Raw genomic sequence first — 17,189 nt, forward strand, 5'->3', positions numbered from 1 at the left:
TTTGTGCCTTCTGGCACTTTGCATAAAGTTAATAGGAGGGTTTATGGGTATGATGGAAGTAGACAGAGGTACTCTGCCAGTTTCAGTTTATTTTGGACTTTTATTTATATTTGAAATTTTTTTTTTTTTTTTTTTTAATGTTAAGTCAGCTTTTGAAAATCCTGAGCATAGCCCTTCAGACAAACCTCACATTGTATCCATTTACTCATATAACACCTTGACATGTTGAAGAGTGCAGAAATTCATTAGGTAAAGAGTTAATTCTTCTGTTCCATTTGGAAGTTGATTATCAAAACAGACTAAATCAGAAGGTTGATTTGATTCAGACTTGCACATAGATAGTTCTACTGTTAGGATTATGGAGATTCTAAAACAAGCAAAATTCTGTTATGTTTAATGAAGAAGTGCCTTTTGTTTTATTTTCAGGGGTCAAGTCATACTTGGAATTTTAACAATTGCTCTTGCACTGAAAGGATATTTATCCAGGTGGGGGGGAAGCTTGTTTCAGAACTTTCTGATGAAACTTGATCATGACCTTGGCACAAGTCTAGACAGCGGGGTTGTTTTAAATGACCCTGCTGTCTCTAGACATGGCTGGCATTTCCAGAACTGCCCTCAAAATTTTAGAGGTGAAGTCTGTATTAGTATTTCTTTGAAGCAGTTGATGGCAATAATATTTGGTGGATATTTAACAGATAATACAGGAATTGACAGACAGAAAAAAATCCTAAGTATGGCTAGTATCTTAATACAGTAACCTAATTTACAAACTTTTAATCTTATGAAAAATAAGATTAAATCTTTTGTAAATTGGGAATAAGAGTTTTGTGCAGTGCCTAGAAAGTAATATGAAAAAAAAAAAAAAAAAGTTTGAAGATGATAGTGTCTTTTTTTTTTTTTTTTTTTTTTTTTTTTGAAAAGGGAGGGATGGATTGGGATTCCATATTCAGCCCTTGCATAGTTTTTTTACACCTCGAATTCGGTGGCTTTTGCGTAAATCTGGCAAGCAAGTGCATGCTGTTTTGGAAGTACAGTATGGTGCCTCATTTTCAGAATCCCAAAATCTAGGAGGCTTATTTTTTTATTATTTTTTTTTTTAATCCATATATCTGATGCCACTCAAGCTTTACTCTACCCACCTGCCTGTCAGAACATGGTAGACTGACAGTTGTGTTTTGTGAAATTTTAATGACCGTTACACTTAATTTTTATTACTAAAGGAGTAACTACACCTGAGTGTAGTTAAACGACCCTGCTGTCTCTAGACATGGCTGACATTTCCAGAACTGCCCTCAAAATTTTAGAGATGAAGTCTGTATTAGTATTTCCTTGAAGCAGTTGATGGCAATAATATTTGGTGGGTATTTAACATATAAAACAGGAATTGCATAAATTACGGAATTTTACCTGCTGTCCTTATTCCCCTGCCTCTATTCCTCAATGGCTTATGGTATCATACTAATAGAGATTATGGGTAGGGTTCTTACCATCATAGACAATTCACCATCCATGTTACAGCAGTGTTTCATGGCAAATTTGTGCAACCCACTACACTCATTGGTCATGGCAACGTGATGTGTCCAATTTTTACCATTGGCATAATAAAAAGCTTTCATTTTCTATTCATCTACAGCATACTATTCTTTGGGCTGTTTAAAAAATTTTTCAAACTGGTATGTGATGTTTTTAATTAATTTTGATTGGGGCTTTTTACATGCAAAAAAGTCAGCTGTTGTTTCCTATGACAGATACTGCACTATAAGATTTTGTTTGCTAGATAAGCAAACAAAAATGTATTGGATAATGCATGGGGCACTACTGACCCATCGATATAAAGTGGACCAATCTGATTCATCCCCTTCCTTCTAGAGTTTACATAAGTAAAGAATATCAGTTACAATATCAAAGTATATAATATCATATAATAATAATAATATTAGCATGTATTTTTTGTTCCTTGATGAATGGTTAGACATTGTTTTTAAATTCATTTTCTGGCAATAATGAGAATGTGAGAGAAAAATATTATGACAAAATAACATCCCTATTAAATGCAGTTCAGCAGTCCTGATATACCATAACTCGTTATACCACAGTTGCAGATATAATGGCAGTGTGATCATGTCCTGGCAAATGAATGTTAAAAAAAAAAAAAATGCAGTTTGTGGCAAACACAGAAATTTTGCAATTTACATTGACAGCAGCAAACTCTATACCTCATGGAGAGAAAACCAGTTAATACATTGACAGCCAAGCTAGTTTAAGAAAAAATTTTCCCCGGGGCCAAAAAATATTAGTAAATAATTTGATTAGTAATTTCAAAATACTGTAATGTCAGTGTTATGTAGTTTTTTTGCTTAAAATATCAGTTTTTTTTCTTGCATTTATGGCTTAGTAGGTTACTTTATTTCTTGAAGCCATGTCGGCCACATACATGTAATGCTGTTTGTGATTAGTTTGTTGTGTGCCCACACTGCAATAAACTAATCGCAATAAAATAACTTAGCAAACGTCGCAATAAGTTTGTCAGTATTGTTAAAGATTTTGTCAAAACATGTTCATTAGCGCACTCTATTATCCATTATATTTGTTGTGCGTTTCTTCGCAAGCGTGTTTAAGAAAATTTACTAAAAAAAAGAGGAACTGAGAAAAATTGCTGACAATCTTAGTAGTTCTGAAGATGAAAAAGATTGACTCTGATTTGGTAAAACATCGTGACTGGGATATTTCTTTAAATATTGAAGAAATGCTTCAAGACTGGATAGCAGAAGTAAAAACTGATGAGCAATTTGAAAAGACCTGAGATTGAAACAAATGAAGTTATTGATTATAAATGAAGTCAGTGATATATACTGAATAAGGATACCAAAAAAGATTTGATTTTACAGGCAAATTGGGACTGCAGATATCAAGAAAGTATTAAGAAATATTACTCATCTTGTGGAGTTTTCATTATTTTTTGATGAATAAGTGATAAATCTTATTGTAACAGAAACAAACAGGTATGCTGAACAGGAAACAAACAGGTATGCTGAACAGAAAATTTCAGAGTACTCCATCTCCATGGCAGAGTTGTCTAAAAAAGTGGTTTCCAACAACTGCTGATGAGGTAAGTTTTTCTGGCCTTCTTACCTGGATGGAACTAGTAAGATTGGGCAGTATGGCATCTTACTAGTCAACCAAATCTATCTATAAAAATAACAGTAATAAAAATTGGCTCGCAACAGATTTGAATTGTTACACCTCATTCACTTTTCAGACAATGAAACTGCCATTCCAGGGGACAGACTCAGTAAGATACAACACCTGATAGATGTGTTGCAGCTTAAATATCAGATTTTTCCCCAGCCAAGATTTCTTCATTGAAACTCTTATTCCTTGGAGGGTTAGGCTGATATTTCGACAATATATACTAAATAAAGCACTCAGAACTCATTATTGGTATGTTATGAGCCAGTCAAAAAAAATTTATGCCTAAAGAAGGCATGTACTGAAAGCTAAATAAAGGGGAGATGATTGCCACGGAACTAAAAAAAATGGAATTGTTCTAAAGTGGTGATATGTGGGACTACTGACAACAAAGTATGCCCCAGAAATGGTTGATGGGACCCTCTTCCAGTAAAGTAAGATGAAAAAGAAGCCAAACCACTTCCTAATCTAGCATTAAGGAAAAGCAGGCATTGATCTGTCGGACCAAATGGGTTCATGTGCCACAGTGCTAAGAAAGGGAATAAAGTAGTACCACAAATTACCAATAGTATATATACTTGTATATCGCTTGTCAATGCCTACGTGGTATACAAGAGTGGCACATGAGAAAATATAAAAAATATAAAGATGAGCTTTGGGAAGAGATAGTTACCAGTTTACTAAATATAGAACAGGAAGGGAAACATGGAAAGCCAAATTATGGTAATACTTGTAAACTAACTACAGAATTTGACATAAACAACAAGAAAGTTAGAAGAATGCAAGTTTTTTGTTATGTAAAATTGAAAGAGTCTGAAGGAAGGTCAGTTATTAGCAGAAAGGAAGAAAAGTTTACTTATTGCCCAGACCATATTCGTCAGCCTTTCATGTGTTTAGTGTTTTGGACAACACCATAAATCTACATAATTTTGTAATTGTAAAATTCGTATAACAAAGAATTTTAAAATGTTGAACAGTTATTCGCTTATTTTTTCATATAGCAGCATGCAAATTTCATCACATGTATCACAAGAGGCCACACATTTTCAAAAATGTAAATTTTCAACAATTGTCAGTGCTCTACAGCCGACGGAGGTCCCACCAAAAAACAAGATGTTGGCAGTATGTCTGACGCGGCACCTGAAAAACCTAATGGTGACTGACATATATGGCTGATGCGGCAGTCAACGTGTTAATGCAATGGTTTCCAACTGTGAACTTTTGAGCTACTGTATTCCCTTGCAGAAGTATGTTCTGCCAACTAGCAATTAAATTTTTTATAAAAAAAAAAATAATCCTTGTCACTGACTGATTACTGTGAATGTTCAGTTTTTTGCCTCAATTACAGACAAAAGGGGGAAAAAAATACAGCAGCCTACATCACTGACACAATAATTGCACTAATCACACACAGAGAAACTCAAAGCTATGAAATCATGTGTAGAATGGCAATAACTGCTAAAGGCATAATTTGAAGAGGAATTTGCCCTGGAATTTGTGTAACCAAGGGGCACTTGTTAGACAGAAACGAAGTTTTTTTTTTTTTTTTTTTTTTGCTTGTGTAATGTAATGGGAATGTATATGTCTTTTAAAGTTAAACATTGCAGTTGTTGGTTACATTTTAGTTAATCAAAACTTTGTTGCAATTGGTTTGATTTCAAAAGGTGCTACCATCCAGCTCAGCTTAGTATTCATATATCATACAGTTTTGTTTGAAAGAGTTGAGTACAGTTTGTGTATTAACTCTTTTTTTCTTTCTCAAAAGAACTGCAATATTGAATGTTGATACATTTTATTCTATAATTAAGCTTTATTACTCTTTAGTATCAATTGGTGATTGAAAAGGGAGATAAGTTTAGTGCATGTTTGCTAATGAAATTAACTCAACAGCATAGCTAAGAAAGAATATTGCCAGTAGTAGTAGTAGTATAATGTCATATGTATAATGACATTATAATGTCAAATCAAGCTTATGTAGCATCAGCAAAACAAAAAAAAAATCTCATCCATCCATACCCTCCAAGAATTTGTCGAGTTCTCCATTGAATTCATTCAACCCATCCACTTCCACAACAACAGATGGAAGCCTGTTCCAGCAATCATCCATCTACTTGTTGAAGGCAAACTTCTGCACATCTATCCTGCAACCATCCTTCCTCAACCTGAATTTATGCCCCCTCATGTGTAGTCTCAGCAAGTAGTAGAATACTATTAACATTCAGCTTACTCAGTCCGTTCAAGACTTTAAACAGCTCAATCAGATCTTTCTGCAGGTGCCTAGTCTTAAGATGCTGCAATTTCCAGAACTGAAGCCTTTCTAGGTATGAGCACCCATTTGTTTCCTTCACCAATCTAGTTGCCCTTCTCTGCACTTGTTCCAGCAAATCTACAGCCTTCCTAAAGTGCTACCTATGTGCATTACCTTGCATTTGTCAATGTTAAACTTCAACTGCTATTTCTTAGCCCATCAACCCAATTTTCCTAGATCTTGCTGCAGTGGCTCATGCTGTTGGCTGTTGTTAACCAATCAGCCAACCTTTGTATATCAGACATTAAGCCTGATATACCTTCATTAGTATCAGTGATATATATTGAAAACAATGAACCCTGGAGAATTCCACTAATAACATTAATCCATAAAGAGCAGTGCCCACTGATAACCACTCTGTCTTCTTCCACTTAACCATCCCTTTTATCCATAGCAATAACTTGCACTTAATGCCACACTGCTCCAATTTTCACAGTAGTCTTATGTTCAACAGTATCAAAAGCCTTCCTGAAACCCAAGTATATGATATCAAAATTATTTTTTGCATCACATTCCTTGGTCACTGCATCATAGTAACTTATCAGATTGGTTAGACAAGACTGCTCCTTAAAAATGCATGCTATTATTGTAGTATAATTGCATGCTTGTCCAAACGATCCTGCATTACTTCTTTAACCAGTTTAACCTTAAATCTATCCTGCTGAATGATCCAGAATGATTATTTGCATAATATTTCCAAACTGGTTGTCCCAGAGTTAATTAGTTTTGTTATTTAAATATCATTTGGTAAAAAGTGGTTTGTGCTTTCTTTGATTAATCCAAGTAAGTTAAAAAGAAATTAAATGGGTTAACTTCAAACCAAACGACCAGGGGCTGCTTCTCATTTTTGATTTTAGTTTTGAGAGTGTTGCCAATCGATGACCATTGTCTTCACCCACTCAACCATGCCTTGATCAAAAGCTTTTCTAAAATATAAGCATATAATAGATATGATTTATCATGTTTCATCATTATCATTATATCTATATGAATAAAATTTTTTTTTGCATGCAGTTACTTTGTATCTGCTCAGATTGATCAGAAAAAATTGTCCATTAACAAATCCATCCTTTCCCTTTGCTTTTAAGAGTTCTTATATCTTAAAGTAAATGTCACATCAGTATGCAGTGATCACTGTCCAGTGATTCTTTTATCTACCAATGCTTAATGTCACTGCTGATAATCAGATCAGAAGTGTTGCCTCTTGACCATGCTGGTTGAACATCTAATAAATCCAGATAAGTTTTGCTACTGTGTGAGTGACCAAGTCAAGTTCCAGTCAGTATCTGCAGTTAAGATATTGTGATTTACTAACTCACTATTTGTCTGTATTATTGTTTGTTATTCACCAGTCATTTGGCCCATAAGACACTCCTACTCTGATTTTTGTTTCCCACTGCTTATATCACACTAAATTGATAATATAATATTGCATCAGCCACCATTGTCAGCTGGTTGCTGCACTTCTTTAGACTCTCTCTCTCTCTCTCTCTCTCTCTGTGTTAGCTAAAAAAAAAGCTACTCCTTGACATGGGCACCCATATGTGGTGAGGGGACCTCCCAGTGATGCTGCTGGCCTTTTAGATTTATATCGCAGTGATTCAACACCCATACCTTGGTTCCAGGGATACATTGTTGTAATCCAACGCATATGCTGTGGCCATGGAAATTTAGAGTAACTGTGGTGGATGAGGATCCAATCCCAAAAACCACTTCAGCCCCTGCATAAACAAGATGGGAGGTCCAGGACCATTGCCTGATTGGGATCAGTTGGTGGGTGGTTTTACTGCTAAGGTCAATTGCATTTCAATAGGTCATTGTCCCTGGAAAAGTCAGACATTATTGGAAATTTAGGTATGTTGCTCTAAGTGAACTTGGCATCCTATCATAGAGCTCCATGGTCAGTGAGATACTTGAAGCATCACAAATTTATTTTACTCATGAGTAATTTAAATCCTTTTCTAAGGCTCCAAGCCCATGCCTAATTGATTAGACAATGCAAATAACACTTCTGTCAAAAGACACAGAACTGAGGATACACTGCCATTAGTGACACTGCTTTTCCTCATTTTCCATTCTACTGGAGAGTCGGCAATCAAAATGTTGCCCTTCTTGATCCAGAAAGGATCAGAAGAGTTGGCAGGATCTCCAAAATCTGTGAAAAGGTTTTGTTCTGGAGACTTTAGTTGAAGCTTCATGGCTAAAACATGTCCAGTAAATTCTGAAAGTTACATTGAAGAAGAACTCTTTATTGCATTCAAATAGGGGAAATACCTATTGTTGTAATCCCTCCCCATAAAACTCTGAACTCTTCATGTGGTTGTAATAACAGCGGGATCTTCAGAAATATGAATTGGAAGAACAAGGTGTGACAGCTGTCAAGCAAATGTCAGTGCTAAAATATGGGGATCTTGTTCCTACATGAATTGTCATCCTTACATTCAACACTCCACGGCCTCCAAGTTCCATCAAGGCAGGCTGCTGCCCAGTACTGACTTACATTGCAAATCTGCTAAGGTGTTTAAGTGCTGAGTATGGCCACTTGTAAACAGCCTGTCATGGTAACCCTGCTCCTGCTTGATGTTGTGCCAAAGACTATGAGAACAATGAGAGCAATATCCTTCTATACCCCGAGCATGCTAGTGGTGGAAGAATAGGCAGTGAAATTGACGAGAGGGAATAAATGGGTTTTCTTATGAAGAAAAGGTTTTAGTTCCACAAATTGCAGCATCTGGAGATTAGGTACCTGTGATGTGATCAAATTGAGGTGTTAAGGCTTGAGCAAACTCATTGCTGATGGGATTCTTCCCTTTCTTAGACTATGCAAATGAGGGGTATATAAATTGAAGAAAAATGGTTGCAAAATAGATCTAAGTTCTTCAGCTAACGGTTGGTATTGCTGGAACAAGCATCCATCCACTGTTGTGGAAGTGGATAGTTTGAATAAATTCAAGGTAGAACTACCCAAACTATTGGAGGGGATGGATAAGTGAAATGGGGTGGGGTTTTTTTTTTTTTTTTTTTTGTTGGTGCTGTGTAAGCTTGCTTCCTTGCATCATTTTCCATTTATTAGTACTATATTTTTTCATTCGTGCATTAAGAGGGTAATTGAAAGGCAAGTGCTAAAAGCCATTGATCATTTTTCATCATGAACATTTAGCTAATAGATTCAGATTTTCATCACAGAAGACTGAGTATACTTTTGTCACATACGGAATCTTTATCCTGATTCAGAATTAAGGCTAGAGAAAAATATCATCCTGGTAGTAGAAGAAGCTAAATTTCCCGGGACTAATTTTTGACATGCCGACTTTCTACAGCATTTGTCATCTAAGAACAAGGTGTGCCAAGGGGCTTAATATTCTGTGATCCCTTTTCATAATGTTGTCTGGTGCAGATAGCTGTATCCTTTTTTGTGTGTCTACTGAGCCCTTGTCTGTTCTGAACTCTTATGGTTCTCAGGTTTATGCTTCTGCTAGGTGGTTAGATCCATTCCACCACCAAGCCATCTGGACTGCCACTGGAGCATTTTGTACATCTGTTCAAAGCCTTTACATGGAAGCAAATGAACCATCTGTCTCTTTGACATAAGTGGTTGTCCTGCCTGGCATTAGTTTTTGAACCACAATAGGAAAATCTGTATAACACCTGATGGACTGCCAACCAATCCTTTGGTATTTGAATCCATGGGCTGTTAAATGAACTAAACATTACAGTAGACAGACAATGTCACCAAGCCAACCCCGTTTGCCTTGGTATGCGCATCTTCCATCCTATGACCATACTATCAAGATCTTGGGGAAGGCTCTCACACAACTATATGACTTCCTGTCAGTCTACACAGATGGCTCGAAGTCAGAATCATATTTGAAATCAGCTGTTGTCCTCCCACACAAAATATTATCCAACAAGGTTCCCAAGAAACTAGCATATATACTGCAGAGTTGTATGCAGTAGAAATAGGTTTAAATTACATTAAAGATAGCCATTACCAAAGATATGATATACAGCCAGGCCTCGCATAACACGAGTTTGATTAACGCAATTTTCAGTTAACGCTATTTGAAAAATTATTTCACTTTACACGATGCAACTTTCCAGTTAATGCGATCTTTTTTTTTTTTTAATGCGATAGTTGAAAAAGATTTGAATCGCGCGTTAAGCTTACCGCAAGTCATACAGGCAATAAACAAACGTTTGCCTGCTGTCTGCCTGGGTGTGTTCCATCAACCATCGGAAGAAGACGTGTTACTTGTTTGTCTCCTGCTAATAAAGACAATGCATACTTGCATAAAAATTCAAATTTTTAAATGAGTCAGATGAAAATGTTACTGCAAAGGAGATAACGGTAAAAGAATTAGATGAAATCTTTCATATCGCATAGAACCTCAAACAAAAGGTTTGAGGTTCCCTGCGATATTTATTTCGCCAGGGCCCAGAGAAGATTGTCGGCTATCAGAAATTGATTAATGAAAAGAGAAAGTCAACACTGTTCAAATATTTCCGCAACAGTCATTTCTTCGTTGTGTATTTTATGTCAGAGGTTCCCAAACTTTCTCGGTTCACGGCACCCTTAGTGTCTCAGTAATTTTTTCAAGGTGCACCCAGACCAAAAGAAATACCTAACAGTTCCATTTAGTAGTTAGGTCCAAACAATTTAATAAGAAATGCTGAAACTGAACTACCTCGAGCTAGTAGTTCGCGCTGTGTTTCCCTCAAATTTAAAATATTCCGCGGCGCACAGTTTGGGAACCGCTGTTTTATGCAATAAACATTTATTTTCATTATCTTTTACATTGTATACAGTTAAAAAGTTATTTTTAAAATTCTTTATGGACATTCCAGAAGGTCAAGGACCAATTATTTTTCCTATTGATTATTATATTTGATTAATGCATTTCCATTTTGCACGATGCGCTCGTGGGACGAATTAATCGCGTTAATCGAGGCCAGCCTGTACTGATTTGTCAAGCATGTTACAGGTTTTAGTTTTGATGAGGTATAATCCTCATCCAGACCTGTCTCAGATTTTGCAGATGCTTTTTTTTTTCTCTCACATAGTTTTGCAAATACAGTGTTTGCAAAACTCTAGGGGTAACAGAATCCCATGCTTCATTGGGATCAGGAGAAGTGAATTAGCTGTACCACTGTGAAACCCGGCAATTACCCCGGATGACCATTGTCTTTCGGTCCCCTATATGGCCTACAGGCAAATATGCACCAATTTATATTCCCAATGGCAAGATTCTTGGCATGGGCAGGCCACAAATAAACTATATCAGATTAAGCCTGTAATCAAGAAATGGTAGTCCAGTCTGTGCAGGATCCAAAGAGAGGGAGTTCTTTCTCGGCTCCATATAGGTCACCATTATCTGACACTCTCTGCTGAGGACAGATGATCCGCATATGTGAAAAGTATGAAACTATTTTAAATATTTGTTTTTATTGCATGTCCTGTGTTTAGAGATGCATGGATTTCATTTTGCTGATTTTAATAGTCTAGCTGAATCGTTTACACTCATCAAGATTTTAGATGACAGAGACATGTCTGTTTTTAAGTTTCTATAGTCAATTAATTTATACACACAAATTTAAATTTATACTTTTATAATTTGCTTTTTTATTTACTTCTTGATGTGTAGCCTGTTTATAGCTAACCATAGAGGACTTTTTTATTTCTTATGGCCTATGCACCATAAAAAAAATTAAATCAGTCAGTCAGTCAGCCAGCCAGGAGTCTATCCCCCATCCTTTCTGTGCACATTGTATTTACCATATTCAAATTCTGCATCCCTTATGTCTGAGTGATACCATGTTTCCAATATCCCAATGTCTGCATTTTATGACTTAACCAGTACTTCAAATTCATCAAATTTGATTACTGTACTCCTAGCATTAAGAATACATATACAGTCAGCCCTTGTATAACATGATAGTTATGTTACTAGAAACCTTCATGCAATACAAAATCCTGCAATATAAACAGGCCCTATGGAAAAAATAGGGTTAGGTGCTGACCATCCAAGATTGGACACACATTTGTAACCAAAACATTACCAAACACAATAAATAATCGTAATGAAACACTTACACAGTTGTAAAATTAATAATTTAATCATTTAAATTTAGATTCTTACCTTAAAAGTAAATGAAGACAGCTTGAGAGAAAGGGTTGAAGCAGCGGAATTATGGGGAAAGTGGCGGCAGGTTGTAATCATTATCACAACTGGGTGGTGGAGGAGATGCCGATGAGGACTTTGGACGAAATGTGGTCACACCAGAACTAGAGAGCTGTGGCTCATTTTCTGTCTCTTTCTTGGGTGCTTTCATAAAAAAAAAAGACCCTAGTTTCTGTTGTTTCGCAATCTTCCTTCTTTCACAAAGCAGCTGCTTATATGGCTCCAAAGCAGACCGAATTGTATGAAGTGCCCTTCTGCTTCTTTCTGCATTATAATTGTTATCTTCTAGCCATTGCATACTTTTCTCAAATGAATTTAAAACTGACGATAACTCTGAAGTAGAAAGCGATTTTATGGTGGTGTTCAGGCATTCAACTTCGTCGTCTTTTTCATCTTCCACCTGCCCTCCAGCAACAAGTTGTTGCAGTTCTTCAGTTGAAAGTTCTTCGTGAGACTGAAGCAACTCTTCTAAATCATCTTCCTCCAATTCCTCAAAGCCAACCTGCTTTGCGAGGGCAACACAATGTGCTTTTAATTTAGGAAGCTCGTTTACAGGATCAAAGGCTTTAAAATCACGAATAAAATCTGGTAAAAGAGGCCGCCAAACACCATGTAAGCATTCTTTCGTCACTTCGTTCCAAGCCTCCACAATTATGTAAATTGCATTCTTAATGTTGAATCGCTTCCAGAAATCTTTAACTGTTGGTGAATTTTCGCCCTCTGTTTCTGCTATTAGCATCTTAAATGTGCATCTTGTGTAATAGTGCTTAAAAGCAGCAATTACTCCTGGGTCAAGTGGCTGGATAAGAGATGTTGTATTATTAGGTGGTAAAAACAGGATTTTGATTTTGGTGACAGTTCAGCAAGGGTTGGAGGGTGACTTGGTGCATTGTCCAAAATAATTAAAATCTTAAAATGCAAATTTTTCTTTTTGCAGTAGCTTTGAAACACATCCTCAAACACATGTAGTAGAAGGTCAGTGAAGATCTGCCCTGTCATCCACCCTCTTCTGCTGTTCCTAAAGTAAACACCCAGGGTAGTCTTTGCGATCCCTTTTAACGCTTGTGGATTGGCTGCATGGTAAACAACAACAGGCTTCAGTTTCAAGTCGCCACTTGCTCCTAACATAACGGTCAACCTATCCTTAGCAGCCTTGAGGCCTGGAGCTCATGCTTTCTCTCTTGAGATATATGTTCGTGATGGCATTTTTTTCCAATACAGTCCAGTTTCATCAAAGTTGAAAATTTGGTCCAGTGTATAGTCCTCTTCCTCAATTAGTTTTTTCAGTATCGGCAGAAATACCTTTGCTGCTGCTTTATCTGCACTCACAGCTTCACCTGATAATTTCACATTATGGAAAGCGTGACGTTTCCTGAAATTATTGAACCAGCCATACTTGGCAGTAAAAGGAGGCACTTCTTGAGGATTTTCAGCTTTATTTCTGAGGTCTTCAAATATTGCCAATGCCTTTGCTTTTATTGTAAGCGAACTTGTTCCTGATCTCTTCTTTGTTTGATCTTCTATCCAAACAGATAAAAGACATTCCAGTTCTTTGTGTCTTGATCTAACTGATTTTGTTACACTTTGTGTTGTTCCTGCTATGAAAGTTGCTTTTATTTTTTCTGCATTCTTTCTAATTGTTCTCAGCGTTACCTCATTTAGTCCTGTAGCATGCACAATATCGCATGCTCTTTCATTCCGGTCAAAGCGTTTCACAATTTCGTATTTTTCTTCTATCGATATTGCTTTTCTTTTTCTCTCTGAAGTATTTTCACCAGAATGCTTCCTTTTCACACTTCAAGTATTTTATTCTTTTTGAGAATAGAGCACAATTATAAAATGAACAAAAATGAGAAGGCAAGCTTGATATACATAAACGCACAGCGAACAAGTAGCAACTGAATAAACAATGCAGTAAAGGCAGAAACACGCTATTCTCACATATTACATGCTTATGTTTTACTAAAGCACATTTCTGGAGGTCACTGCCATAAAACAGTAAAATCAATTTGCAGTTTGGTTGATTCCTTTCCTTACAGTGAGACTGAATAAAGCATGTCCCATCATGCTTTATTGAGTTTTATTTATTCATAAAAGACCAATTACGGTATTTAACTGTTAACTTTGTGCTTTTAACCACTGACTTCTCAGATGTTTCATTGAACATATGATAACTTCTCGTGGAGGTTACATTAAACTATTATTTAAAGGAATAACAGCTGCAAATGCTATTTAATGAAATCTGTTGTGTTAAGTTTTTTGGTGCACCTTCAACTTCTTGTTAAGTTTATGCATTATATTTTTACTGTTACTTTGAAAAATACTTTTTTTATTATTTAAAAAAAAAGAAAGAAACTGTTTCTTTTTTAAATCTGATTCAAGCAATTTGCTCTTGAATTGCTTGAATCGGAACATAAGATTGACTTCACATCATGATATGAATTAGAACGTAAGATTGAATTCATATCATGACTTGAGATTTACAGCAAGTCAGTGAATTTGTGGGGAATTTTGTCTCCCCTAAATTTTGATGCCCTGTGCCCCACTCGATCAGCCCTGCTAAGAAAATGTAATATGAAAGATGAATTTATATCATTTTGATTGGAAGTGTACTTTGGTTACTGGTAATGTTTCAGAGGTATCTCTTGACAGTGGCTTTAGCCCATAACTGGAATAGATATTTTCCCAGTGAACTCTTGCCTTTACCCGTGAACTGCATCTATTGTACATAAATATGTCATTGATTAAATTTTGTTATTTCCAAATTAAAATGAGAGGTTATTTCATATCATTATATTGCTTAGTCTGCATGAGTTTTAATATAATCCTGTGTCGTTTGAAGTTAAAGTCCCACTTTAAATGAACATTGTTGGCATCTGTTATATCTACATACTGTTTCCGAATAGAGGGCTACAGTGACTTCGATTGGATGTGTGATAAACATTTCTTCATCGTAATTAATTATAATGCAAACTGAACTGAAATCAGTAAGCTGAATAAAGCATGTCCCATCCAAAAGATCAATTGTGCTATTTCTTGTATAACATTTGTTATGCAGAATTGGAATGCTGCCAAAAGCATCTCAGATTTTCTGACTTTTTATTCCACTTGTTTTTTGAGGAAATTTCTCTAGTTAAATCTTTCATGGTTTCTTTTCAGTTACTCTTAATTTCTGTCACTATGTTGTGTGCTATAATTATATTGATATAAATGCCAGAGACACTTTGTGTGAGGGTAGTTAAGATTATCTCCATGGCTTGTTTTCAGTTGTGGTTCAAAATTCCCATACTGATTTGCATTTACAGTGATCATCTATATCTTCTCCACAAACTGCTTGCAAGCTATCCTGGTTTTTGGATTCTTAGTTAGGTTCTTGCTGTTTCATTTAAGGGGTAGGAACTCTGATTGACACATTTAACTTGAGTTGCTGTTCTACTCTATTTTGAAACATTGCTATATGAATGCAATATAAGTCAAAATATGCAAATGAAAATATTGAAGTGTGCAACATTCTTTGAATTTATGCAACACTTATTATGGAATGCATCACTATAGAGTATTTTAAGAGAAGATACTACTGCATGCCATCAGGCATCTCTCATATTGTGTAGTTATACTTCATAACTGGTTGTCACTATTGCAACACTAGGGTACCTGCCCAGCCACCTATTCGAAGCCAGTAAGCTTCGAAATGGTGCCGTCTGGTTGGTGGTGATATCTGCCGAGAATAAGTAACATTAGTCTTCTCCATTGGTTGAAATGTTACTTATTTTAGGAAGTGCAATACCATGGCAACTCGTGAAGGTATTCAAAATATTGAGATACAATTAAAACAATGCCAATTCAACTACTTGGGTAGATGGCTATGAATTAAACTGATGCCATTGCATTAACCTATCACTGTACTGCATGTGCACTGTAATTTTTATAAGAAATGACCCGTGCACTTTTGTTTGTAATTTTAATAACGTTCTATATTTCATATATAATAATTTGTTCTTTTTTTTTTTTTTTTTTAAAGATGATGGATTTCTTGGAGGGAGAATACTTAAAAGAACAGGTAGAGGCTATCAAGCAGCTGTCAGACTATATAACAAATCTGAAACGTGTGGGTTCTGGCCTTGGTGAATATATGTTTGACAAGGAGACCCTTCAGGATTAATTCCCGTCTATTTTCCTTTCCAGAAATGGCTTGGAATAGGAGTTGGAGAGCACTTCACCATCTTAAAAAAATACAGAAGTTGAGATACTTCTTCATAACAGGAAAATGTTAAAAAAAAAAACAAAAAAAAACCAAAGAAAAGAAAAAAGAAAAAAATTCTTGACTAGGGATAGGGCTTATATTGTTATATTGCATTTATTGTGCATTTAGATAATGTAAAAAAAAAAAAATTATTATTTTTTGCATTTCGTTTTAAAATATGAAGTGAGAATGTACTTAAACCAGAAATTATGAGCAATTTTAGACATGCACAATTTCTCATTTTAATATGGTCCTGTGATTCATATTAATTTGACAGTGTATTGTATTGGTTTAAAAATTGTAGGTTTAACCATGTAAGAAAAGAAATTGGTTAAAAATAAATTACCAAGACTGGTTGTTGTCCAGTACTTGTTTTTTTATGGGAGATATTTCATACACTTTGCTCAAGAATAAATCTTAATTTCTTTTTGTAAACTTAAGGGTAGAAATCCTTTATTGAGAATTGCCATTATTGTTCCTTACTTTTCAGTTTTATTCAGTTTTCTCCTTGAAGTGTACACAGGCAAGTTATGTACATATAACTATGTACTGCCTGATTTTGTTAGGAAAATGCAGGAGGTTTGACAAAAATGCAAATGATTAAGCTATGCAAAAAAAATGTGTAGAGCTTAATCAGAGATAATATGGCATTGATATGTGCAGAAAAGTGCTATAAGGCCATATGACCTGATTAGTACCCCAGTTCACCAGCAAGAGGAAATTCACATGATTTTGTAAATTTCCAAAGAGATGTGAGTTCACATTTATCAGGTGTTGCTGTAGCAACAATGGCTGCACTTGTTCAAAGTGTCATTTGGGTCTTTAATTACTATAAAAATACCCTTGGAAAAACAGAACAGGTGAAACTGTAGTAGTTTATCAAGTGTAATTGTCACAAATGACTGAATAATTAAAATCATTGTGGGAATAGGAAATCCAAACTTGTATGTCAACATGAAAATATGGCTGCATTGGTGCTAGAAATTCAAGGATTGGATGCAAGTGTAATTTGTCTTCTATGATTGTTAAATTGAAGAATGTAATGTATAATTGTTTGTGTTGCTAACTTAACAGTTTGTTCCAGAGGAACTGACAGATTCCCATTTCTGAGTGTTATGTCTCCTGAAATATTAAAGTTTTGGCATACATAAGACGATCAGAGCATGAATCGGTGCCAGGGAACAGTTGAATTTTTTTTTTTTTTACTGTTTCCAAACAAATCTAAAATTACTGAACAGATCACTTGGTTTAATGATATAAGTATTTATAA

At 35.5% G+C, this 17,189-nt stretch overlaps 1 protein-coding gene across 1 annotated transcript in view; it reads left to right on the plus strand.

Moving 5' to 3' along the window:
* The window catches only part of LOC150077441 (soma ferritin-like), a 70,708-nt gene extending 54,421 nt beyond the window's left edge, over positions 1-16,287 (plus strand). Inside the window, exon 4 of the mRNA XM_090386456.1 lies at positions 15,698-16,287. Within this exon, the coding sequence (XP_090242582.1) occupies positions 15,698-15,838 (141 nt within the window). The 3' untranslated portion in view covers positions 15,839-16,287. The remainder of the gene's footprint in view (positions 1-15,697) is intronic.
* Positions 16,288-17,189: the final 902 nt, after the last annotated feature.

Source organism: Mastigoproctus giganteus, chromosome 12, assembly GCF_048544385.1.
Source record: "Mastigoproctus giganteus isolate SK-2022 chromosome 12, ASM4854438v1, whole genome shotgun sequence".
NCBI classification, from domain to species: Eukaryota; Metazoa; Arthropoda; class Arachnida; order Uropygi; family Thelyphonidae; genus Mastigoproctus; species Mastigoproctus giganteus.